General features: G+C 44.7%; 1 protein-coding gene across 1 annotated transcript in view; it reads right to left on the minus strand.

The window, feature by feature from the left end:
- Positions 1-26,500, minus strand: part of LOC124043357 (retinoic acid receptor alpha-A-like) — a 124,197-nt gene that overhangs the window by 67,118 nt on the left and 30,579 nt on the right. The window contains exon 3 of the mRNA XM_046361891.1: positions 2,236-2,377. Within this exon, the coding sequence (XP_046217847.1) occupies positions 2,236-2,377 (142 nt within the window). The remainder of the gene's footprint in view (positions 1-2,235; positions 2,378-26,500) is intronic.

Here is a 26,500-nt window from a genome sequence, read left to right on the forward strand (position 1 = left end):
CACACACACACACACACACACACACACACACACACACACACACACACACACACACACACACACACACACACACACACACACACACACACACACACACACACACACACACACACACACACACACACACACACACACACACACACACACACACACACACAATATCATTAAAAGTGAGAAATTGCAATCCACTTAAAAAGTTCAAAAGTGCAAAAGCAGAAAGCTGAAGGATTTAAAACCACTAAGACAGTGGTTCCCAAACTTTTTTTTGTCCCATACCCCTTCAAACATTCAACCTCTAGCTGCGTACCCCCTCTAGCACCAGGGTCAACGCACTCTCAAATGTTGTTTTTTGCCACCATTGTAAGCCTGCCACACACACACTATACAATACATTTGTTAAACATAAGAATGAGTGTGAGTTTTTGTCACAACCCGGTTCGTGGGAAGTGACAAAGAGCTCTTATAGGACCAGGGCACAAATAACAATATAATAATAATCAATCATTTTGCTCTTTATTTAACCGTCTTACATATAAAACCTTATTTGTCTATTGAAAATGGTGAATAACTCACTGGAGAGTCTGTCTTAAATCAATTTTCCACACAGTCTGTTCCTGCTTTTAGTTTTCATGCTAGTGAGGACTGAGAATCCACTCTCACATATGTATGTGGTTGCAAAGGGCATCAGTGTCTTACCAAACAATTTGCCAAGGCAGGACACTCTGACCGCAGCCCAATCCAGCAGTGGCTTCTGATTAAATGACATTTTCACAGAACCGCTTGTTGCAATTTTGAGGATGAGGCTCTCTTGTTCAGATATCGGTAAGTGAACTGGAGGCAGGGCATGAAAGGGATAACGAATCCAGTTGTTAGTCATCCATTTCAGGAAATTACCTGTGTAATTGCATACCCAACTCACTCAGCTGCATCGCTATATCACATTTGACATTGTCCGTGAGCTTGATGTCATTTGCACACAAAAAAATCATACAATGATGGAAAGACCTGTGTGTTAATGCAGACAGAGAAGAGCTCTAACTTCTTAATCATAGCCTCAATTTTGTCCCGCACATTGAATATAGTTGCGGAGAGTCCCTGTAATCCTAGATTCAGATCATTCAGACGAGAAAAAACATCACTCAGAGAGGCCAGTGTTGTGAGAAACTCGTCTTCATGCAAACTTTAAGCTCGTCTCTCAATTTTAAAAAAGTGTTTCAATTCTTTGCCCCCTGATAACCAGCGAACTTGTGTATGTTGTAAAAGCATTACATGGTCGCTGCCCATATCATTGTATAGTGCAGAAAATACACATATTCAGGGGCCTTGCTTTAACAAAGTTAACCATTTTCACTGTAGTGTCCAAAACATCTTTCAATCTGTCATGCATTCCCATGGCAGCAAGAGCCTCTCGTGGATGATGCAGTGGACCCAAGTGGTGTCGGGAGCAACTGCTTGCACGCGCGTTACCACTCCACTATGTCTCCCTGTCATGGATTTTGCGCCATCAGTACAGATACCAACATGCACAGCAGCTACATTTGGCTACATACAAACCGTCAGTGGAATTCCCGCGAGAGAGTAGCGGTTAATGTGATTAGATGTTAATTATTTGACTAGGCTACCTGTTTGACATTGTGTTGTTACTTGGCTGAACACTAGAAGGTTGAATTAAAAAATTTGGCAGTGGAACGAGGCTACTCAGGCGAGACAAAAACTCACCCAAATGTACCGCCCAGTTGGAAAATATAAATGAACTGCTTGAATTGAATTTGTATCTATTTTTTAATGTGAATGACCTTTTTATTTGACGTACCCCTACACTAGGGGAATAGGAAAATGTGGACGTGTGTAGGTGTGTGTGTGTGTGTGTGTGTGTGTGTGTGTGTGTGTGTGTGTGTGTGTGTGTGTGTGTGTGTGTGTGTGTGTGTGTGTGTGTGTGTGTGTGTGTGTGTGTGTGTGTGTGTGTGTGTGTGTGTGTGTGTGTAGGTGTAGGTGTGTTTAAATCATCTAAAGGATGGATAGGATGGTGTGTGTAGCATATGACCTCTGATCAAGACTAGGGGTCCCTCGATTCCTGTTATTCCAGGAAACTTTCCTAGTGGCGTGGTTTGGGATTAGAGATGTGGGATTGAGACAAACTAACCAACACTGTTTGGACATTCCCATCAGTAGTAACAGTGGTGTGTGTGTGCGAATGTGCGTGTGTATGTGTGTTTGTGTGAGAGAAAGACTCACACTCTTTGGACATGCCCACGCCAAAGCACTTCTGGAGCCGGCAGTACTGACAGCGGTTCCTGGTCACCTTGTTGATGATGCAGTTCTTGTCCCGGTGACACGTGTACACCATGTTCTTCTGGATGGATCTACGGAAAAAACCCTGAGAGAGAGAGTTAGAGAGAAAGAGAGATAAATAGAAAGAGTTTGAGAGAAAGAGTTTGAGAGAAAGAGAGAGAGAGAGAGAGAGAGAGAGAGAGAGAGAGAGAGAGAGAGAGAGAGAGAGAGAGAGAAAGAGCGAAAGAGAGAGAGAGAGAGAGAGAGAGAGAGAGAGAGAGAGAGAGAGAGAGAGAGAGAGAGAGAGAGAGAGAGAGAGAGAGAGAGAGGAAAAGAGAGAGGGATCAGTCTATCTGGTAAAACATGGTTACACTGGATAAAAGGTTAAATACAATTAATAAATACAAATCTTCCTCGACTGCATTCAGCTCAGGATGTCATAGCAACAAGCATTTGTGGTGTCTGTGTGTGTGTGTCTGTGTGTCTGTGTGTCTGTGTGAGTAATCAGAGGAAAGGGGAAGCGTTGTAGGGGATGTTAACATGGTGTTTTAAGTGATGTTCATTGAATTGGTGTGACTTTCTGAGAACGCTGGTGTAACTGACTATAACAGAAGGAGAATGACCCCCCCTATGGTTTACGTCTACAGTATGTCCAAAAACAACTATGGTGTAACTGTCTTGTATCAGTTGCTTCAAAAGAAGCATCATTTGCCTACCAACACAGTCAGAGCAGCGTGAGAGAGATGAGAGGAATTTGAGGGAAAACAGGAGGAATTCAAGTAGCTTCCTTAAAGATGTTTCAATTGTTATTTATTTGTTGTGGCTCTGGGGTCCTTCTCAATGATCCTCCATCATCCAGGCCCTCTCAGGCGAGAGGGCCTCTGCCATTTGCCATAGGCTTCTGTGACAGATGGGACCTTGCGTTTTCATTATGGGAGCAGAATGCATGATGGGTAACGGATTAGATGGCGTACGCACAGGGCTGAAACGGCTGATGCTGTAGCGTGTGTGTGTGTAGCAGCCCCATCTTGCTTTAGACTCAAACATCCGTCAACATAACAGTCCCTTCCCGCAGTGCCCACAACAACTAGCCAATCACGTCTGGGATTTCAACACCATGTGACCAGTTCAGGGACACCGCCCCTCGACTGGTATTATTCAGTTTCTTAATAGATGCCTTTATTCTTGCCTGATCTACATGTGTGTGTGTGTGTGTGTGTGTGTCTGTGAGTCTGAGTGTCTGTGCGTGCACATGTGTGTCTTTATCCTAGCTAATCTGAGCAGAGTACCTTCTTATACATTACCTCTCTGTTCTACTATATAGATAACACACACGCACAAACAGAAACAACACGCAATGTATTCAGGTTGGGTGCGGAACCCAAGGCTAATGTAGTAATAATTCATTCAATCCCATCCCTGTGACCATGCAGGGCAGGATAAAAGTCCTTGGAGCGGTGTGTGTGCGTGCATTGGTGTGTGTGTGTGTGCATGCATCGGTGTGTGTGTGCGTTCCTCAGAGTCTTTGTGAAGTGATTTCTCAGCAGCGACAGAAGCAGCAGCAGCAGTCAACAGATGCTGTGATTTCTTCATCTCTGTGTTCCTCAAGGGAAGCACTATCACACACACACACACACACCCCGATGCACCCAGACTTAATCATTACATCTGCTCTCTCTCTCTCCTCTTCCTCTCCCTCTCCACCTACCATATTCTCTCTATCTATCTCTCTACTTACCTTATTCTCTCTCTCTCGCTCTCTACTTGCCTTATTCTCTCTCGCCCTCTCCCTCTCTCTCTCTCTACCTACCTGATTCTTTATCTCTCTCTCTCTACATATCTGATTCTCTCTCTTTCTCTCTACCTACAGTACCTCTCTCTCTCTTTATCTCTCTCGGCCTACCTGATTCTCTCTCTCTACCCGATTCCCTCTCCCTACCTAACTGATTCGCTCTCTTTCTACATACCTGAGTCTTTATCGCTCTCTCTTTCTACCTACCTGATTCTCTCTCTCTACTTGCCTTATTCTCTCTCTCTCTCTCTCTCTACATACCTGATGCTCTCTCTTTCTCTCTACGTACAGTACCTGATTCTCTCTCTCTCTTTATCTCTCTCGACCTACCTGATTCTCTCTCTCTCTTTATCTCTCTCGACCTAACTGATTCTCTCTCTTTTTACATACCTGATTCTCTCCCCCTCTCTTTCTACCTGATTCTCTTTCTTTCTCTCTCTCTCTCTCTACCTACGTTATTGTCTCTCTCTCTCTACCTACCTGATTCTCTCCCCCTCTCTTTCTACCTGATTCTCTCTCTCTCTCTCTCTCTCTCTCTCTCTCTCTCTCTCTCTCTCTCTCTCTCTCTAATTACATTATTCTCTCTCTACCTACCTGATTCTCTCTCTCTAACTCTCTTTCTACCTACCTGATTCTCGCTTTATTGGCATGGGAAATATATGTTTAATTCCCAAAGCAAGTGATAAAAAACAAAAGTGAAATAAACAATATAAGATGAACAGTAAACATTACACTCATCAAAGTTCCAAATGAATAGAGACATTTCAAATGTCATATTATGGCTATATTCAGTGTTGTACCGGTGTGTAAATAGTGAAAGTACAAAAGGGAAAATAAATAAACATAAATATGGGTTGTATTTACAATGGTGTTTGTTCTTCACTGGTTGCCCTTTTCTTGTCGCAACAGGTCACAAAACTTGCTGCTGTGATGGCACACTGTGGTATTTCTGTGTCATCTGTGTAATCTGTGTAAGCTCAATTTCCACCTCATTTTGTAGGTAGTATGCACATAGCCTGTCTTCTCTTGAGAGCCAGATCTGCTTACGCCGGCCTCTCTCAATTACAATGCTCACTGAGTCTCTACATAGTCAAAGCTTTCCTTCATTTTGGGTCAGTCACAGTGGTCAGGTATTCTGCCAATGTGTACTCTTTGTTTAGGGCCAAATAGCATTCTATTGTTTTGTAATTTTGAGTAATTATCTTTTTGTTTTCTCTAATTGTGTTGCTGTCCTGGGGCTCTGTGGGGTCTGTTTGTGTTTGTAAACAGAGCCCCAGGACCAGCTTGCTTAGGGGACTTTTCTCCAGATTCATCTCTCTGTAGGTGATGGCTTTGTTATGGAAGGTTTAGGAATGATTTCCTTTTAGGTGGTTGTAAAATTCAACGTCTCTTTTCTGGATTTGGATAATTAGGGATATTGGCCTAATTCTGCTGTGCATGCATTATTTGGTGCTTTACGATGTACACAGAGGATAACTTTTGCAGAATTATGCATGTAGAGTCTCAATGTGGTGTTTGTCCAATTTTGTGAATTATTGGTTGGTGAGCGGACCCCAGACCTCACAACCGTAAAGGGCAATGGGTTCCTAATTAGTATGTCGAATTTTATGTTCCTTTTGATGGTGTAGAAGGTTCTTCTTGCCTGGTCTCTCAGATCGTTCACAGCTTTGTGGAAGTTACCTGTGGCGCTGATTTTTAGGCCAAGGTATATATTTTTATTTTGTGTAATCCAGGGCAACAGTGTTTAGCTGGAATTTGTATTTGTAGTCCTGGCAACTGGACCTTTCTTTCAACATCATTAATTTTGTCTTAACGGCCCAGGTCTGACAGAATCTGTGCAGAAGACCTAGGTGCTACTGTAGGACCACCTTGGTTTAGGGACAGAAGCACCATATCATCAGCAAACAGTAGACATTTGACTTCAGATTCTAGTAGAATGAGGCCGGTGCGGCAGACTGTTCTAGTGACATCGGCAATTTGATGATATACAGAGCATTCAGAAACTATTCAGACACCTTGACCTTTTCCACATTTTGTTACGTTACAGCCTCATTCTAAACTTAATTTAAAAAGAAATCCCTCATCAAAAACTGAAATATGACATTTAGATAATTATTCAGACCATTTACTCAGTACTTTGTTGAAGCACCTTTGGCAGTGATTACAGCCTTGAGTCTCCCTGGGTATGACGGTACAAGCTTGGCACACCTGTATTTGGGCAGTTTCTCCCATTGCTCTCTGTAGATCCTCTCAAGCTCTGTCAGGTTGGATGGGGAGCGCCGCTGCACAGCTTTTTTCAGGTCTCTTCAGAGATGTTAGATCGGGTTCAAGTCCAAGCTCTGGCTGGGCAACTCAAGGACATTGAAAGACTTGTCCCGAAGCCACTCCCGCGTTGTTTTGGCTCTGTGCTTAGGGTTGTTGTCCTGTTGGAAGGTGAACCTTGACCCCAGTCAGAGTTCCTGGGCGCTTTGGATCAGGTTTTCATCAAGAAGCTCTCTGTACTTTGCTCCGTTCATGTTTCCCTTGATCCTGACTAGCCTCGCAGTCCCTGCCGCAGAAAAGCATCCCCACAGCATGATGCTGCCACCACCATGCTTCACCGTAGGGATGGTGCCAGGTTTCCTCCAGATGTGATACTTGACATTCAGGCCAAAGAGTTCATCCTGGTTTCATCAGTCCAGAGAATTTTGTTTCAAGTAAGTAGGTGCCTTTTGCAAACTCCAGAAGTGGCTTCCGTCTGACCACTCTACTATAGAGCCCTGATTGGTGGAGTGCTGAAGAGATAGTTATCCTTCTGTAAGGTTCTCCCATCTTCACAGAGGAACTCTGGAGCTCTCTCATGGTCACCTCCCTGACCAATGCCCTTCTCCCCTGATTGCTCAGTTTGGCTCTAGGAAGAGTCTTGGTGATTCCATACTTCTTCCATTGAAGAATGATGGAGGCCACTGTGTTCTTGGGGACCTTCAAATATGTGCATCGACACATCCTATCTCTGTGCTCTACAGATAATTCCTTTGATCTTGTGGCTTGGTTTTTGCTCTGACATGCACTGTCAACTGTGGGAGTTTGCCTTCCCAAATCATGACCAATCAATTTAACTTACCACAGGTGGACTCCAATCAAGTTGTAGAAACATCTCAATTTCGAGTCTCATAACAAAGGGTCTGAATACTTATGTAAATAAGGTATTTCTGTTTTTATATTTTTAATACATTTGCTAACATGTCTACAAAACTGTTTTCACTTTGTCATATTGGGGTATTGTGAGTAGATTGATAAGGGGGAAAAAATATTAAATGTTTTTTAGAATAAGGCTGTAACGTAACAAAATGTGGAAAAGGTCAAGGGGTTTGAATACTTTCCAAATGCACCATATATGTTGAAGAGGATAGGGCTCAAGCTGCATCCCTGTCTCACCCCACGCCCCCGTGGAAGGAAATGCGACCTGTTTCAGCAAACTAGGCGTATGTCACGACTTCACAGGAGAGCCATTTTTTTATTTATTTAACCTTTATTTAACCAGGAAGGGCTCATTGAGATTAAAATCTATTTTTCAAGAGCGCCCTGGCCAAGATAGGCAGCACCAAGTCATTACAAAAAAATTACAGACAGACAACATGAAAAACTACAAGTAATCTAGTAAAAACCATTGAATTCACAAGAGTATAAAACAGCAAATTAAAAACATTGACAGGTCAGGGAATCAGCCTCAAAATCCTTCATCAGTGATTTAAAAACACCAATCGGGACAAGTTCTTCCAGTTTAAAAGTATTTTGTAAGGTGTTCCAAGACGATGGCGCAGAGTACATAAGAGCCCTTTCACCAAATTCAGTTCGGACATTTGGAACAGTTAGCAGGATAAAGTCCAGCAAACGAAGAGAGTACCCACCACATTTCTGAACAATAAAAATGCACAAATAAAAAAGTAGTAAACCCAAAATGGCTTTGTAATGAAAAGTATACCAGTGACGGAGCCTACGAGTGACTAGAGAAGGCCAGCCAACCCTGGTATACAAAGTGCAGTGGTGTGTAAGGGTTTTGCAGTTTAAAATAAATCTCAAAGTGCCATGGTAAAGAGTGTCAATTGGTCTCAAACACTGAGCGGAAGCATTCATATATAAAATATCCCCATAGTCTAGTAAAGGCATAAATGTAGCTGATACTAGCCTCCTTCTGGCTTCAAAAGAAAAACAGGCCTTATTCCTAAAATAAAATCCCAATTTCAGTTTACATTTTTTTGTAAATTGTTGAACACGCAATTTAAAAGAGAGGCCGTCATCAATTAAAATTCCAAGATATTTATATGAGGTTACAACCTCAATCTCCTTGCCCTGACAGGTAGTAATAGGTGATAGGTTCAGAGGTCTATTTCTTGCATTAGTAAACACCATTAATTTAGTTTTTTCAGTATTGAGGATACGCTTCAATTGACACAATTGTTTTTCAGTTTGATTATTCTTGTGGTTTCTTTTTTCCGATCAGTTTCGTCCTGTTTGTTTGGACTGGGACTTTACGCGCCCTTGTGTGTGTGGCGTGACCGTCTCTCTGTTTTTTGGGAATATTAAAGATCCACATCTTTTGCACTACCCTGCTCTCTGCGCCTGACTCCTGCACTCACTACTTATTGAAGCCGTGACATCAATAGCTTCAGTGATATCATTTAAAACCTTCATGGCTGCTGTAATTGTGCTATGCTTCTTCTTGAAGCCCGATTGGTACATTGATAAAATAAAGTTAGTAAAAAGAACTATTTTAGCTGTTCACTTACAAGGGTTTCAAGTATTTTCACCAGGAGTGACAGTTTTGAGATTGGCCTATAATCATTTAAAAGAGTTGGATCTATCCCTTTTAAAAGTGGTAGGACAAATGCTGATTTCCAGATCTTTGGAATTTCATTACATTCCAGGGTTAGATGGAACAGAGATGTAAGTGGTTCAGCTATGAAATCAGCTGCCAGATTTAAAAAGCAGGGATCCAAAAAATCAGGACCTGCAGGCTTTTTCTGATCTAAGGATTTCAGGGCTTTATGTACCACCTGCACTGAGAATGGCAAAAAGCTAAACATTTGACCAGCTCTCACTGGTTCATCCACACAGAGTTGTACAGAGGCAGAGGACACTGAATCAAACAACCTACCAGATGATACAATGTGCTCATTGAAACAATTCAGCATTTCAGTTTTGTCATATTTAGCAACAGAGACCTTCAAAACACACAACAATAATTCATTAACATTACTGTTACCAGACATAGACTTAATAGCCTTCCAAAACTTTCTAGGGTCATTCAGGTTATCAGTGGTAACAGACATAAAATATTCAGACTTGGCCTTGCTGAGAAGAAAAGAACACTTGTTTCGTAACTGCCTAAAAATAAGTCAATCAGCATCAGAACATGATTTCCTTGCTTTAGCCCAGGCTAGAATACGGTTGTGAATAATACAGGACAGCTCAGAAAAAAAAACATGGATTAACCACGCCCTTTAACCCTGAACCTGCGGAATGGGACATGTTTGTTTACTATTTGGGAAAAACCATCATGAAAGAATTTCCAGGCAGTTTCCACACAAGGGATATCTTGCTCCAGTCAAAATAAAACAAATCATGAAAGAAGGCCTGCTCATTAAAACACTTAAAATTTCTCTTACGAATAAAACGTGGGTTTGTCTTTGGAACCTTAGTATTTCTAACAGCAACAACAGCACAATGGTCACTTAAATTATTACAAAAAACACCAACCGCAGAATATTTATGTGGAACATTTGTCAATATCAAATCAATCAGGGTAGATTTATCTGGGCATTTAAGATTTGGGTGAGTGGTTGAGTTAATCAACTGGGTAAGATTCATAGAATTCCAAAACATTTTTAAATCATCAGACACCGGCTTTAAACAACACCAGTTGAGATCACCAATCAAGATCATTTCACTGTAAAGAAGTTTAGACATAAGGTGCGTCAAAGAATAAAATGCATCACCGAGAGCAGAGGGGGGTCTATAACAGCCAATCACAGTTATAGAGAGCAGAGAGGGGTCTATAACAGCCAATCACAGTTATAGAGAGCAGAGGGGGGTCTATAACAGCCAATCACAGTTATAGAGAGCAGAGGGGGGTCTATAACAGCCAATCACAGTCATAGAGAGCAGAGGGGGGTCTATAACAGCCAATCACAGTCATAGAGAGCAGAGGGGGGTCTATAACAGCCAATCACAGTTATAGAGAGGCCCTTTGAAACCTCAATATTCAAAGCAAGAAATTCCAACTGTTTACAAATAGTTTCAGACTTTGCCACACTTACATGGAATTTAGATTTGACATATATAGCCACACCCGAACCTTTCTTAACCCAATCAATGCGATAAACATTGTAACCACTTATACAAATATCCTTATCAAAAAAAGACTTGCTGAACCAGGTTTCAGAAAACACAATTACATCAGCATCAGTTGATTTAGCCCAAATCCTAACGCCATCAATTTTTTGACAACAGGCTGCTCTGCGTACATTGAAATGAAAAAAAAAACAGATCTTGATTTAAAATCAGAGGGGGTTTGGAGACATTGCATATCGGGGCCAGGGTTAGGTTGCACCTCTGTTTAATAACCTTGCACGGCTTCTCTTTTTTAAGAGACCTACTGCAAGTGAGTTTCCAGACAATACAATACAAAACAGTCATTTAAAACCATTAGACTTTGGTAGTGACACAAATTCGAAATGAGTTCTCTAGAGTTCAGTAAAATCAGTGCACAAAGCAATACCACAAAAACGGTCATTTTCTCTGACAAAAAAAAGAAAATAAATTAGAGGCCAACGAAGGTAAGGGGAGAGATAGACAGTGTGTATGTATGAGTCTGAATGTGAGTGTTTGCGCGTGTGAGTAGATTGGGTGTTGAGGTCGATAGAGAGAACGTTGAGATTGTTGAGCTGCCACTGACAGCCAGGCGAAGAGCAAAAAGGAGCAGCTTGGACAAGACACTCCGCAGATGAAGGAGGAACTCAGGCCAGCCAGAGATAGGGTTACTTTGGCAAACTTCAAGTAATGAAGTGCCGAGTTGAGGAGGACCCGTGATCTTTACACCAGCAAAAATAAAATAGTTTGCACTACACAACAGTGAAGTTACGCAACCATAAATAAATAGGTTATTAGTAGGTTAAACGTTCTTTGAACGTTCTTTAAAAAAATGTTAGCAAATTGCGTTTTTCGTCAGAAATGCCTTCTGGAACATTTGAACTTTCATGTGCTTTAATAACAAATTTGTATACCATCTGCAAATACGAATAAAGTTGTTAAATTATGAGCCTAGTTGGTTTAGTCACAGAAAAAGAAAGGAACCTTCCCGCTAGCCATGATTGGCTGAGAAAATGAAGGAGCTGGACATGCCGAGAGATGAGTTTCAGATTGGTCTGTGGTGTAGAATCTTGTGTCTATAAATGAGCTGCTCGTTATGCTTAGATAATCCTTTCTACTGCAGTTTTCTTGAAAGATATAACGCTAGCCATGAAGAACTGCAAATATCTTGCTAATGCGACACTGATGTCATCAAAGCACAACGTTTGTTTGTTGTTGTTGAATGCTGTCGAACGCTGAAATTGAAACCTGTCGAAAGTAGAAACCTGAACTAAAGACCTCGGCTTAAAAGCTGACGGTGTTTTTATATACTTTTATTTTACTTTGAATCCTGCGGCGATGTTGGGCTAAATTGGTGTGAGTGCTGCTATCTGTCCCGGGATCATGGCAGATTTTGTATAGGGGGAGAGACGCGAAAGTCCAGCTAGCCTAGCTGGCTCGGCGGTCTCAAACAGAGGCCGCTATTGATCGTTTCCAACGTTACAGAAGCTGTGTTTACTTTCAATGTAGCAACTGCTTGCTTGTGGAGGACTACAGGATCGAAGTAGCTACTCTTAGCTAGCAAGTAGCAAACCTACATAAGCTACTGGGGAACCCATGCCCACCTACATTCTATTTTTCTTCCTCCTAGTAGCCGGATGCCGCTCTGGTCTGGTGGAAGTTTTGCCGCCGTGTCGGCTCTCCACAGCCGACTGGCCCATGCTAGGCAGGGTTCCATCCCTGAATGGGTCTCCCCTTCCCTGCAGAATGGAGCAGATCTAGACCCAACCAATCAGCCATGGAGGTACGTCACTCGCCGTGGAGGTCGAAGAAGGCGTCCCCTGGCAAGGGGGGATGTTGAGCCCGGAACTGACACAGACCAGAAACAGCTTTGCCACCCTGGTTCCAGAGGTTCAAGTGCCTTCGTCCGTGGTGGCTTCCCAATCAAGATCGGATCCGGAGGTATCTGTGTCTTCGTCCTCGGCTCTGTCTCCCTCTCCGGTGGCTTCTACCTCGGGTTCAGATCCTCTGAGCTCCCAGCCTCACCAGACCGTGAGGCTGCATGAGAGACCCGGCCCATTCAACGTCACCAGCTGTCATCATAGGCAGCTCTATGGTGAGAAACATCTCGTTCTCCAAAAGCCCTGTGCTACCCAGGAGCACGAGTACAGGACACAACATGACTGCTTCTGACTGTTCTACCACAGATGCCGGGAGCTGACACTGTCGTAGTCCATGTGGGGTCAAACGACATCAGGAGGGCTAACTCGGAACATAGAAAATTGATTTTAAAGAACTGATTTTAGCATTAAAAGACTCCATAAAAAGGGCCAATAATTTCAGGTCCAATACCATCGTTGGGCCGCAGGTGTGAAAGATTCAGCAGACTGCTGGCATTACACCTCTGGCTAAAAGACTACTGTAGCTCTGCTGGAGTCACTTTTATTGATAACTTTGACACCTTCTGGAAACAGAAGATACTCTACAGGAATGACAGATGTCCATCCAAATCATCTTGGCTCCTGGACTTTGTCCACGCATTTCAAGGCTGCGTTGAAACAATGACTGGTAAATGATCCAAGACCAGCTCAGATAATCCCTACCATTGTGACAATGAGTCGGCATAATGCTGCATCAAATGTACATGATCTTAGGGACATTGGCAAACAATGTAAGTAATTTAATTTATGTACCACTAACCTCACCAAATACATCTGTTTATCCTACAGCTATTGTAAGCAGTAATCATGAGCCTATAAACCAGAGTTACACTGTTAGCACTGAGGCGGTGTGCAATAGTAGGAAGACCACTTTATGCAGCTCACTCTGGGACGGCAGGTAGCCTAGTGGTTAAATTGTTGGACTTGTAACCGAAAGATCGAATCCCCAAGCTGACGAGGTAAGAATCTGTCGTTCTGCCACCAGAACAAGGCAGTTAACCCATTGTTCCTAGGCCATCATTGAAAATAAGAATGCATTCTTAACTGACTTGCCTAGTTAAATAAAGTTCAAATTAAAAACTCTGCACTATCAGCACCAATGTTAATAACATGAGTAAGTCTACCTCTGATAAGCTTCCGTGTAAAGCATTAAAAACAATCAAGCAACCCAGAAAAGTGCTAAAAATATGCCATATTAACATATGGAGCCTAAGAAACAAGGTCCATGAAGTCAATAACTTGCTTGTAACAGATGACATTCAACTCACTTAGATAATACCTTTGTTGATACAGTGGTAACAATAAATGGTTATAACATCTACTCAAAAGACAGAAATGCCAACGAAGGTGGTGCTGCGGTCTATATTCAGAACCACATTTGTCACGACTTCCGCCGAGGTTGGCTCTCCTGCCCGTTCGGAGGGTGCTCGGCGGTCGTCGTCACCGTCCTACTAGCCACTACCGATCCCTTTTCGTGTATCTGTTGGTTTTGTCTGATTGTTTTCACCTGTGTGTTGTTTAGTTAATTAGTGTCTGTATATAATGTAGGTTGTCCCGCCCTTGTTTTGTGTGGGATTGTTTGTTTTGTCATTCGTTTCGTCTGTCGGTGTTATTGTGTTTATTATTCTCCGGTTAGTCTGTTATCCTATTTTGGATAATTTCACCCTGTGTGTTTTTGGGTTGACCGTGTTTATTTTGTTCACCGGAGAATAAACTTCATATCGTTATCTGCTCTCTGCGCCTGATTCCACCCACCTTGATTAGACGTGACAGAATCCAACACCCATGGAATCAGCAGGAGCAGCAGCGTCTCCTCTCCCATCGATGGAAGAGAGGGTCCTCCATCATACCAGCGTGCTTCACCGGATTGGTTCTGCTATGGACCAAATGATGGAGAGAATGGATCGATGGGAGAGGAGTGGCCTCCCCACCTCATCTCTAGCAACCCCTTCTCCAGCACCTCCTGTTTCTGCGACCACATCTGAATTTGGGGCTCTTCGGCTGACACTCCCACGGGAGTTTGATGGATCGGTGGCTGGGTGCCAGGGTTTCCTCCTTCAGCTGGAACTATACCTGGCTACCGTGCGTCCTGCTCCCTCTGGAGAGGAGAGTGTGTGCGCCCTCGTCTCCTGCTTGACTGGGCGAGCCCTCGAGTGGGCCAACGCAGTGTGGAATGGTCCGGACTAGGCTAAGGATAATTACCCAGAGTTCACCCGCCGATTCCGAGCTGTTTTTACCATCCACCCGAGGGTCGGGCGGCGGGTGAACGGCTGTTTCACCTGCGTCAGGAGACGAGGAGCGTTTAGGATTTTGCCCTAGAGTTTAGGACTTTGGCAGCAGGAGCAGGATGGAACGACAGGGCCTTAATTGATCATTTTAGATGTAGTCTCAGGGAGGACGTCCGCAGGGAGCTGGCATGTCGGGACACCACATTCACATTGGATGGACTTATCGATCTGGCTATCCGTCTCGACAACCTGCTGGCTGCTCGCGTTCGTTCGGATCAGGTCCTGTCGTTTCCAATCCCCAGCCCCCCTGTTCCTATCCCTATGGAATTAGGAGGTACGGCTTCGAGGGGGACCGGAGGAGGAGTGTCCTCCTGCACCAGTTGTGGTCAATGAGGGCACACGTCCGACCGGTGCTGGAGGAACTCGTCTAGGAGGAGTCGGGAGGACAGGCGGAACACTGCTCGATCACCCCAGGTGAGTAAGCACCAAACTCATTCAGAGCTTCCTGTCGGTCATGTGTTTGTATTGATTTCTTTCCCTGGGTTTTCCCCCTCTCTACAGCATAAGGCGCTAGTCGATTCAGGCGCAGCTGGGAATTTTACGGTGGAGAGTCCAGACAAAGTTTCCACCGTGCGCATTCCCTCTGAATATGCCAATTTGGCTATCTCCTTCAGTAAAGGGAAGGCGACCCAATTACCACCTCATCGTCGAGAGGACTGCGCGATAAACCTTCTGGAAAACGCTGCACTTCCTAGGAGTCACGTGTATTCATTGTCCCAGGAGGAGACAGTTGCGATGGAAACATATGTTTCCGAATCGCTGGGACAGGGGTACATTCAGCCCTCCATATCACCCGTCTCCTCAAGCTTCTTTTTTGTGAAGAAGAAGGATGGAGGTCTGCGTCCGTGTATTGATTATAGAGGTCTAAATTCCATCACAGTGGGGTTTAGTTACCCACTACCTCTCATCGCTACGGCAATGGAATCATTTCACGGGGCGCGATTCTTCACAAAACTGGACCTGAGGAGCGCGTATAATCTGGTACGTATCCGGGGAGGAGATGAGTGGAAAACTGCATTTAGTACTACTTCTGGTCATTATGAGTACTGCGTCATGCCATACGGGTTGAAGAATGCTCCAGCCGTTTTCCAATCCTTCGTAGATGAGATTCTCCGAGACCTACTCGGGCAGGGAGTGATAGTGTACATTGATGACATCTTGATCTATTCTGCCACACGCGCGGAGCATGTGTCTCTGGTGCGTAAGGTACTTGGGCGACTACTGGAGCATGACCTGTATTGCAAGGCGGAGAAATGTGAGTTTTTCAAACAGTCCGTTTCCTTCCTGGGGTATCGTATTTCCACCTCCGGGGTGGTGATGGAGGATGATTGAGGTTACAGCCGTGCGTAATTGGCCGACTCCGACCACCGTGAAAGAAGTGCAGCGGTTTTTAGGGTTTGCCAATTACTACCGGAGGTTTATCCGCGGTTTTGGTCAGGTGGCTGCTCCCATCACCTCACTGCTGAAGGGAGGACCGGTGCGCTTGCGCTGGTCAGTAGAGGCGGGCAGAGCTTTCAGTCGTCTGAAGGAGCTGTTCACAAATGCGCCCGTGTTGGCGCATCCGGACCCCTCTTTAGCGTTCATAGTGGAGGTGGATGCGTCCGAGGCTGGGGTTGGAGCCGTGCTGTCCCAACGCTCGGGCGTGCCATCCAAACTCCGCCCGTGTGCTTTCTTTTCGAGCAAGCTCAGCCCAGAGGAGCGAAAATATGATGTGGGGGACCGGGAGTTGTTAGCTGTAGTCAAGGCTCTGAAGGTGTGTAGACATTGGCTTGAGAGGGCTAAATACCCTTTTCTCATCTGGACTGACCATCGTAATCTCGAGTACATCCGGGCAGCTAAGAGACTAAATCCACGTCAGGCTAGATGGGCCATGTTTTTTACTAGGTTCCAGTTTACCCTCACATATCGGCCAGGCTCCCAAAACACCAAAGCTGACGCACTGTCTCACCTCTATGATACCGAGGAACGAGCCATCTCCATCATTCCACCGTCATGTCTCGTGGCACCGGTGGTATGGGAGGTAGATGCTGAGATAGAGAGGGCCTCACGGTCAGCGCCGGCTCCTCCTAACTGTCCAGTAGGGACCAAGTACGTGACGAGGGTGGTCCGGGACAAGCTGATTAGGTGGGCTCATACTCTTCCCTCCTCGGGTCATCCTGGTATCAAGAGGATAGTGCAGAGTCTGAGAGGGAGATACTGGTGGCCCACACTGGCTAAAGACGTGAGATTTTATGTCTCCTCCTGCTCAGTGTGTGCTCAGAGCAAGGCTCCTCGGCACCTACCTAGAGGGAAATTACAACCCCTCCCCGTTCCACAACGACCGTGGACACATTTATCGGTGGATTTTCTTACCGACCTTCCCCCGTCCCAGGGAAGTACTACGATCCTGTTCGTTGTGGATCGGTTTCCTAAGTCCTGTCGTCTTATTCCGTTGCCCGGTCTTCCTACGGCCCTGCAGACTGCTGAGGCTTTGTTTACCCATGTCTTCCGGCACTATGGGGTGCCTGAGGACATCGTCTCTGATCGGGGTCCCCAATTCACATCCAGAGTGTGGAGGGCATTTATGGAGAGACTGGGGGTCTCGGTTAGCTTAACCTCAGGTTTTCACCCAGAGAGTAATGGGCAGGTGGAGCGCGTTAACCAGGATGCGGGCAGGTTTCTGCGGTCCTATTGTCGAGACCGGCCTGGTGAGTGGGCAAGGTATGTTCCATGGGCCGAACTAGCCCAGAACTCCTTACGTCACTCCTCTACTAACTTGTCTCCTGTGTGTGTTAGGTTACCAGCCGGTCCTGGCTCCATGGCATCAGAGTCAGACCGAGGCTCCTGCGGTGGAGGAATGGGTACAGCGCTCCAAGGACACCTGGAAAGCCGTTCAGGACTCATTACGGTTAGCGGGAGAATGGCAGAAGAGGAGCACTGGCCAGCACCGCAGTGAGACCCCCGTGTTTGCACCGGGGGACAGGGTCTGGCTCTCGACCCGAAACCTGCCCCTCCGCCTGCCCTGTCGGAAGCTGGGGCCGCAGTGTGTGGGGCCGTTCAAAGTCCTGAGGAGAATAAACGAGGTGTGTTATAGGTTACAACTTCCTAGGTATTACCGTATTAACCCCTCGTTTCATGTGTCTCTCCTCAGGCCGGTGGTGGCTGGTCCCCTGCAAGAAGGTGAGGTGTCTGAGGTCCCTCCGCCCCCTCTGGACATCGATGGGCCCCCGGCGTATACTGTTCGAGGCATTCTGGATTCTAGACGCCGGGTGGGTGGCCTACAGTACCTCGTGGACTGTGAGGGGTACGGCCCGGAGGAGAGATGCTGGGTTCCGGTGAGGGACATTTTGGACCCTTCTCTCCTGACAGAATTCCACCGCCTCCACCCGGATCGCCCAGCACCTTGTCCTCCGGGTCGTCGTCGAGGACGGTGGCGGCGCGCTGCGGGAGCCGCGCGTCAGGGGGGGGTACTGTCACGACTTCCGCCGAGGTTGGCTCTCCTGCCCGGTGGTCGTCGTCACCGTCCTACTAGCCACTACCGATCCCTTTTCGTGTATCTGTTGGTTTTGTCTGATTGTTTTCACCTGTGTGTTGTTTAGTTAATTAGTGTCTGTATATAATGTCGGTTGTTCCGCCCTTGTTTTGTGCGGGATTGTTTGTTTTGTCATTCGTTTCGTCTGTCGGTGTTATTGTGTTTATTATTCTCCGGTTAGTCTGTTATCCTGTTTTGGATAATTTCACTCTGTGTGTTTTTGGGGACCGTGTTTATTTTGTTCAACGGAGAATAAACTTCATATCGTTATCTGCTCTCTGCGCCTGATTCCACCCACCTTGATTAGACGTGACAACATTCCTGTAAAGCTTAGAGACAATCTGAAGTTAAATACTGTTGAAGTAATATGGCTTCAGGTTCATCTGCCTCACCTAAAGCCCATTCTTGTGGGAAGCTGCTATAAACCACCGGTCAGTATCTGGACAATATGTGTGAAATGCTTGATGTTTAAAATGCTTAATGTATGTGACTTCAACAGAGAAGTATATGATAGCCATTAAATATTGACTAGCTATCAAGCTCAGGAAAGAAAATTCAAACTGTAACCAGTGCTTGCAACCTGGATCAGGTTGTCAGTCAACCTACCAGGGTTGACTGACAGCACAGGAAATAAATAATCAACATGTATTTTACTAACGCTGCAGATATTTGTTTTAAAGCAGTATCCAAATCCATAGGATGTAGTGATCACAATATAATAGCCATAGTCACCAAAGTTACAAAGGCTGGGCCTAATATAGTGTGTAAGAGGTCATACAAGAAGTGTTGTAGTGATGATGTAAAGAATATTTGCTGGTCTGTGATGTGTAATGAGGAGCAACCAGACGCTGCACTTGACACATTTATGAAACTACTTATTTCAGTTACTAATTAGCACGCACCCATTAAGAAAATTACTGTAAAAACTGTTAAATCCCCTTGGATTGATGAGGAATTGAACAATTGTATGGTTGAGAGGGATGAAGGAAAAGGTATGACAATTAAGTCTGGCAGCCCAACTGATTGGCAAACGTACTGAAAATTAAGAAATCATGTGAGAAACTACACTATGAAACAAAGATACGTTATATAAAGAATGATAGTAAAAGGCTTTGGGGCACCTTAAATTTAGAGGAAAAAAGCCAACTCGGCTCCTTCATTTATTGAATCAGATGGCTGATTCATCACAAAGCCCACTGATATTGCAAACTACTTTAATGACTTCTTCATTGGCAAGATAAGCAAACTTAGTAATGACATGCCAGCAACAAACGCTGACACTACACATCCAAGTTTATCGGACCAAATTATGAAAGACAAGAATTGTACTTTTGAATTAAGTAAGGTCAGTGTGGAAGAGGTGAACAACGTATTGTTGTCTATCAACAATGACAAGCCACCAGGTTCTGACAATCTAGATGGAAAATTACTGAGGATAATAGCAGACGATATTGCCACTCCTATTTGCCACATTTTCAATTTAAGCCTACTACAGAGTGTGTGCCCTCAGGCCTGGAGGGAAGCTAATGTCATTACGCTACCCAAGAATAGTAAAGCCCCCTTTACTTGGTCAAATAATTGACCAATCAGCCTGTAACCAACGCTTAGTAAACATTTGGAAAACATTGTGTTTGACCAGATACAATGCTATTTTACAATAAACAAATTGACAACAGAATTTCAGCATTCTTATTTTTTTTATTTTTTTTCACCTTTATTTAACCAGGTAGGCTAGTTGAGAACAAGTTCTCATTTGCAACTGCGACCTGGCCAAGATAAAGCATAGCAGTGTGAACAGACAACACAGAGTTACACATGGAGTAAACAATTAACAAGTCAATAACACAGTAGAAAAAAAGAGTCTATATACATTGTGTGCAAAAGGCATGAGGAGGTAGGCGAATAATTACAATTTTGTTGATTAACACTGGAGTGATAAATTATCAGATGGTCATGTACAGGTAGAGATATTGGTGTGCAAAAGAGCAGAAAAGTAAATAAATAAAAACAGTATGGGGATGAGGTAGGTAAAATTGGGTGGGCTATTTACCGATAGACTATGTACAGCTGCAGCGATCGGTTAGCTGCTCAGATAGCAGATGTTTGAAGTTGGTGAGGGAGATAAAAGTCTCCAACTTCAGCGATTTTTGCAATTCGTTCCAGTCACAGGTAGCAGAGAACTGGAATGAAAGGCGGCCAAATGAGGTGTTGGCTTTAGGGATGATCAGTGAGATACACCTGTTGGAGCGCGTGCTACGGGTGGGTGTTGCCATTGTGACCAGTGAACTGAGATAAGGCGGAGCTTTATAGGGAAGGACACTCAACAAGCACAGCACTTACACAAATGACTGATGATTGGCTGAGAGAAATTGATGATAAAGTCATTGCGGGGGCTGTCTTAGACTTCAGTGGAGCTTATTGATCATTGTCTGCTTCTGGAAAAAAGTATGTTATGGCTTTACACCTCCTGCTATAATGTGGAAAAAGAGTTACTTGTCTAACAGGACACAGAGGGTGTTCTTTAACGGAAGCCTATCAAATATAATCCAGTTAGAATCAGGAACTCCCCAGGGTAGCTGTTTAAGCCCCTTGCTTCTTCAATTTTTACTAATGACATGCCACTGACTGAGTAAAGCCAGAGTTTCTATGTATGTGGATGACTCAACACTACACACGTCAGCTACTACAGCGACTGAAATGACTGCAACACTCAACAAAGAGCTGCAGTTAGTGTCAGAGTGGGTGGCAAGGAATAAGTTAGCCCTAAATATTTCTAAAACACATATAACTACCTCGTCTATCACTGATATCATTATTGATATTGTTCTTGTACATACAGCATATTAGTTTATGTAATATTAACACTATCTAGTTCTGATATTGCACTTAGCAAGATGTGGCTGGGGGTTATAGTATTTATTACACATGACCCATGAAAGTGCATTTGGGTAGGCATCATCTAATATTTATAAAATATTATCATCTAGACACTTTATGTTTACCTAGATTTTTTCCTTATTGTAGGCTACTACTTTTACAACTTTTAATCTTAATCGTTACTTCTCACTGTTTAGCACATGACCTCGCATGTGAATCCTTAAAGACATGGGTGGGGCTGGCTTAAGAGGGTGTGAACAATGCTGAATGGGTGTAGACAAAGGAAGGCTCTCCAGTAGGTACCAAAAAATATTCAAAGGCCATTTTCTCAAAAGTGAGGTTACAAGTTGATCGACTTTCAAATCAGAATTACTTTCCCATTGTTCTTCAAAAATGCAGTGTATGATATACCATTTTGTAGCTCTGTGTCTCTGCTTTAATCCAATGTAAAAAACATTATTTCAAATTCAAGACCGAATCAAGGTGGTCGGTCACAAATGTGTGTGTTTTTTGCCAATTTTAACCGCACACTTCTTTGTGTACATAGATTTTATAATGTTGTATGTTTTTAACCCGACACCACTTTCCATCAATTTGTATAGCAGACCCTCATGCCAAAAAAAAAAAAAAAAGCATGAGAAGACTTTGCCTTTGTTTTGGTTTGTTTGTTGGTCAATTAGTGTGTGCAGGGTGAATATGTGGTCTCATACAGTAATTTGGTAAAAAGCCAATTTGACATTTGCTCACTACATTGTTTTCACTGAGGAAATGTACGAGTCTGCTGTTAATGATAATGCAGAGGATTTCCCCAAGGTTGCTGTTGACGCATATCCCTCAGTAGATTCTCTCCCTCTCGCTCTACCAACCTGATTCTCTCTCTCTCTTCTACCTACCTACATGATTCTCTCTCTCTCTCTCTCTCTCTCTCTCTCTCTCTCTCTCTCTCTCTCTCTCTCTCTCACTCTCTCTCCTGTATTTTGCTTTGTGCTTTTGCTTCTCAATAGGTAATGTAGTTTTGTTGTGACTGTGTTGTAATTTGGTTTATTCTGATTGATTGGATGTTCTGGTCCTGAGGCTTCAGTGTGTTAGTGTACTCAGCCCTGGGACCAGCTGGCTGAAGGGACTCTTTCCCTTGCTCAGGTCTTGTCATTGCAGGGCGTGGTAATGACATGAGAACCATATCAGGCCAAACACAGAAACAGACAAACTAGACACACAACATAGAATGCCCACTCAGATCACACCCTGACCAAATAAAACATAGAAACAAACAAAGCAAACTATGGTCAGGGTGTGACAGTATCCCCCCCTCCAAGGTGCGGACTCCGGCCGCAAAACCTGAACCTATTGGGGAGGGTCTGGGTGGGCATCTGTCCACGGTGGCGGCTCTGGTGCAGGACGTGGCCCCCACTTCACCATAGTCTTAGTCCGCCCCATTGTCCGCTTCCGTGGCATCCTAACCACGGCGACCCTTCTAAATGACCTCACTGGACAGAGGGGCAGCTCGGTACAGAGGGGCAGCTCGGGACAGAGGGGCTCTGGCGCCTCAGACTCCGGCAGTGCCGGACAGGCGGGAGACTCCGGCAGCGCTGGACGGAGGAGCTCTGGCGCCTCTGGACTGAGGGGCAGAAGCTCTGGCAGCGCTGGACAGGCGGGAGACTCCGGCAGCGCTGGAGAGGAGGACGGCTCCGGTAACGCCGGACAGGGGGGAGACTCCAGCAGCGCTGGAGAGCAGGAAGGCTCCGGCAGCACTGGACAGGTCGGAGCACCTGTAGGGATGAGACGGAGAGACAGCCTGGTGCGGGGGGCTGCCACCGGAGGGCTGGTGCGTGGAGGTGGTACCGGATAGACCAGATCGTGCAGGCGCACTAGAGCTCTTGAGCACCGAGCCTGCCCAACCTTACCTGGTTGAATGCTCCCGGTCGCCCTGCCAGTGCGGCGAGGTGGAATAGCTCGCACTGGGCTATGCAGGTGAACCGGGGACACCACGCGCAAGGCTGGTGCCATGTAAGCCGGCACAAGGAGATGCACTGGATACCAGATGCGTAGAGCCGGCTTCATGGCACTTGGCTCGATGCCCACTCTAGCCCGGCCGATACGCGGAGCTGGTATGTACCGCACCGGGCTATGCACCCGCACTGGGGACACCATGCGCTTCACAGCATAACACGGTGCCTGCCCGGTCTCTCTCGCCCCCAGGTAAGCACAGGAAGTTGGCGCAGGTCTCCTACCTGGCTTCGCCACACTTCCTGTGTACCCCCCCAAGACATTTTTGGGCCTGACTCTCGGGCTTCCATCCACGCCGCCATGCTGCCTCCTCATACCAGCGCCTCTCCGCCTTCGACACCTCCAGCTCTTCCTTGGGGCGGCGATATTCTCCTGGCTGTGCCCAGGGTCCTTTACCGTCCAACTCATCCTCCCCTGTCCAGACCTCCTTGCACTGCGCTATTGGGTGATTCTGTAACGGTTTTCTTGTTGTCGAAGGAGAGGCAGCGTGGTTATTATTCATGGTTCTTTAATAAATAAACTATACATGACTGGCCTAACAAACCCAAGAAATTTGAAAAAACTAAAACAGCCCAATCTGGTGTAAACATAGAGATAGGAACAATCACCTACAAACCCCAACACCAAACAGGCTACCTAAATATGGTTCCCAATCAGAGACAATGACTAACACCTGCCTCTGATTGAGAACCATATCGGGCCAAACACAGAAACAGACAAACTAGACACACAACATAGAATGCCCACTCAGATCACACCCTGACCAAACAAAACATAGAAACATACAAAGCAACTATGGTCAGGGTGTGACATGGGGTCTATGTATTTTAGATGTTTCCAAAACTTAATTGCTCTTTTTCTCTCTCTCACTCTCTCTCTACCTTATTCTCTCACTCAATTCAATTAAATTCAATTTGCTTTATTGGCATGACGTAACAATGTACATATTGCAAAGCTTACTTTGGATATTTACAATATGAAAATAATAAGAATCTAAATTTTCAATGGGACAACAGTAACAACAATAACAAAGGGTCAAAATAACCATATATTGAACAATAACAATAAGCATACAGTAGAGGACATGTGCAGGTTGATTGGTCTGTCAGACACAGTCTCTCCCTTATTATCTCTCTCTCTCTCTCTCTCTCTCTCTCTCTCTCTCTCTCTCTCTCTCTCTCTCTCTCTCTCTCTCTCTCTCTCTCTCTCTCTCTCTCTCACTGATTCTCTCTCTACCTGATTCTCCCCCTACCTTATTCACTCTCTCTCTACCTTATCCATGTGATATTTCCCATATGACACTGTTTGAAGCTCATAACAAGATATCACAGCACACCCTTAAACAGGGCATTTTACCAGCAGGTGTTTACATGATCGCCAGCAGGTGGTGTTTGCCTGATTGTCATCAGTTATTTACCTGATCACCAGCAGGTGTTTACCTGATCGCCAAAAGGTGTGTACCTGATCATCAGCAGGTCACAATAAACCGAAAATTACTGACACCGAGAGAGGGAGGAGAGAAATGTGAGTATATACTGTATTTCTCACCTCTTAATATTGAGTTCATGGCACCACTTTATTATTGTTTTGATGCACCCACTGTCAGGACCCGGTACGAACCCGGGTCTCCGGAGTGAGAAACAGTCACTTAACCAACTGAGCCACGAATATTCGGCAGAACCCAGAAGATAAGGCAGACACAGCAGTACTTGAGACGGTGTATTTAATGAAGTAAAAAGTGAAGTCCTTCAGGAAAACATGTAACTCCACAACCTCAAAAGGAATTCCACAAGAACAAAGGTAATCCTCCAAGACAAAAAGGAAAATCCACAAGGTGGTAGGTAAAGCATAAAAAGCCTCAAAAGATACTCAAAAATAAATAAACAAGAACAAAAAAAACAGAATTCCACAAGAGAGTCCACCGGGATCAACAAGAGTTCACAGAATACTAGGGCTGGGTGCTAACATACAAACACAGAGCAAAGAACTGAGGAAAACTAAGGTTTTAAATACAATCAGGGGAAACGAGGCACAGGTGCAAATAATAAATGGGATCAAGGGAAAACAAAAGGTCAAAAAGCACAATGGGGGCATCTAGTGACCAAAAACCGGAACAACCCTGGCCAAAACCTGACACCCACGGAGTGGAGCGTGCCACTTGCAGTGAATAGGACAACATCAAGTAGCCTAGGCCAAGTGCTGGAATGTTTTTGTAGGACATTAGCCTGATAGCCATGTAGGCTAATTGATTAATCTATTTAGAAACATTATAATATTTTGAGTTAGCAATCTAGCTGTGTTTTGAGTTCCCACTCCCTCAGGTAGTGAATAATATTCATTATCTTCAGAAAGTATTCACAACCCTTGACGTTTTCCACATTTTGATGTGTTACAAAGTGGGATTAAAACAAAATTGAATGAAAAGTAAAACATTTTATATCGCGATATGAAAAGTGTCAATTTATTTCTTGCGCCGACAGAGATGGCCGCCTCGCTTCGCGTTCCTAGGAAACTATGCAGTATTTTGTTTTTTTAAGTGTTATTTTTTACATTGGTACCCCAGGTAATCTTAGGTTTCATTACATACAGTCAGGAGGAACTACTGAATATAAGAGCAACGTCAACTCACCATCAAACTGAATTGGTCCACTACAAACTGAATTGGTCCACTCACACTGACAGCGTCGTGAAGAAGGCGCAGCAGCGCCTATTCAACCTCAGGAGGCTGAAGAAATTCGGCTTGTCACCAAAAGCACTCACAAACTTCTACAGATGCACAATCGAGAGCATCCTGGCGGGCTGTATCACCGCCTGGTACGGCAACTGCTCCGCCCTCAACCGTAAGGCTCTCCAGAGGGTAGTGAGGACTGCAGAACGCATCACCGGGGGCAAACTACCTGCCCTCCAGGACACCTACACCACCCGTTGTTACAGGAAGGCCATAAAGATCATCAAGGACATCAACCACCCGAACCACTGCCTGTTCACCCCGCTATCATCCAGAAGGCGAGGTCAGTACAGGTGCATCAAAGCTGGAACCGAGAGACTGAAAAACAGCTTCTATCTCAAGGCCATCAGACTGTTAAACAGCCACCACTAACACTGAGTGGCTGCTGCCAACACACTGTCATTGACACTGACCCAACTCCAGCCATTTTAATAATGGGAATTGATGGGAAATGATGTAAATATATCACTAGCCACTTTAAACAATGCTACCTTATATAATGTTACTTACCCTACATTATTCATCTCATATGCATATGTATATACTGTACTCTACATCATCGACTGCATCCTTATGTAACACATGTATCACTAGCCACTTTAACTATGCCACTTTGTTTACTTTGTCTACACACTCATCTCATATGTATATACTGTACTCGATACCATCTACTGTATGCTGCTCTGTACCATCACTCATTCATATATCCTTATGTACATGTTCCTTATCCCCTTACACTGTGTATAAGACAGTAGT

This window comes from Oncorhynchus gorbuscha, linkage group LG09, assembly GCF_021184085.1.
Source record: "Oncorhynchus gorbuscha isolate QuinsamMale2020 ecotype Even-year linkage group LG09, OgorEven_v1.0, whole genome shotgun sequence".
NCBI classification, from domain to species: domain Eukaryota; kingdom Metazoa; phylum Chordata; class Actinopteri; order Salmoniformes; family Salmonidae; genus Oncorhynchus; species Oncorhynchus gorbuscha.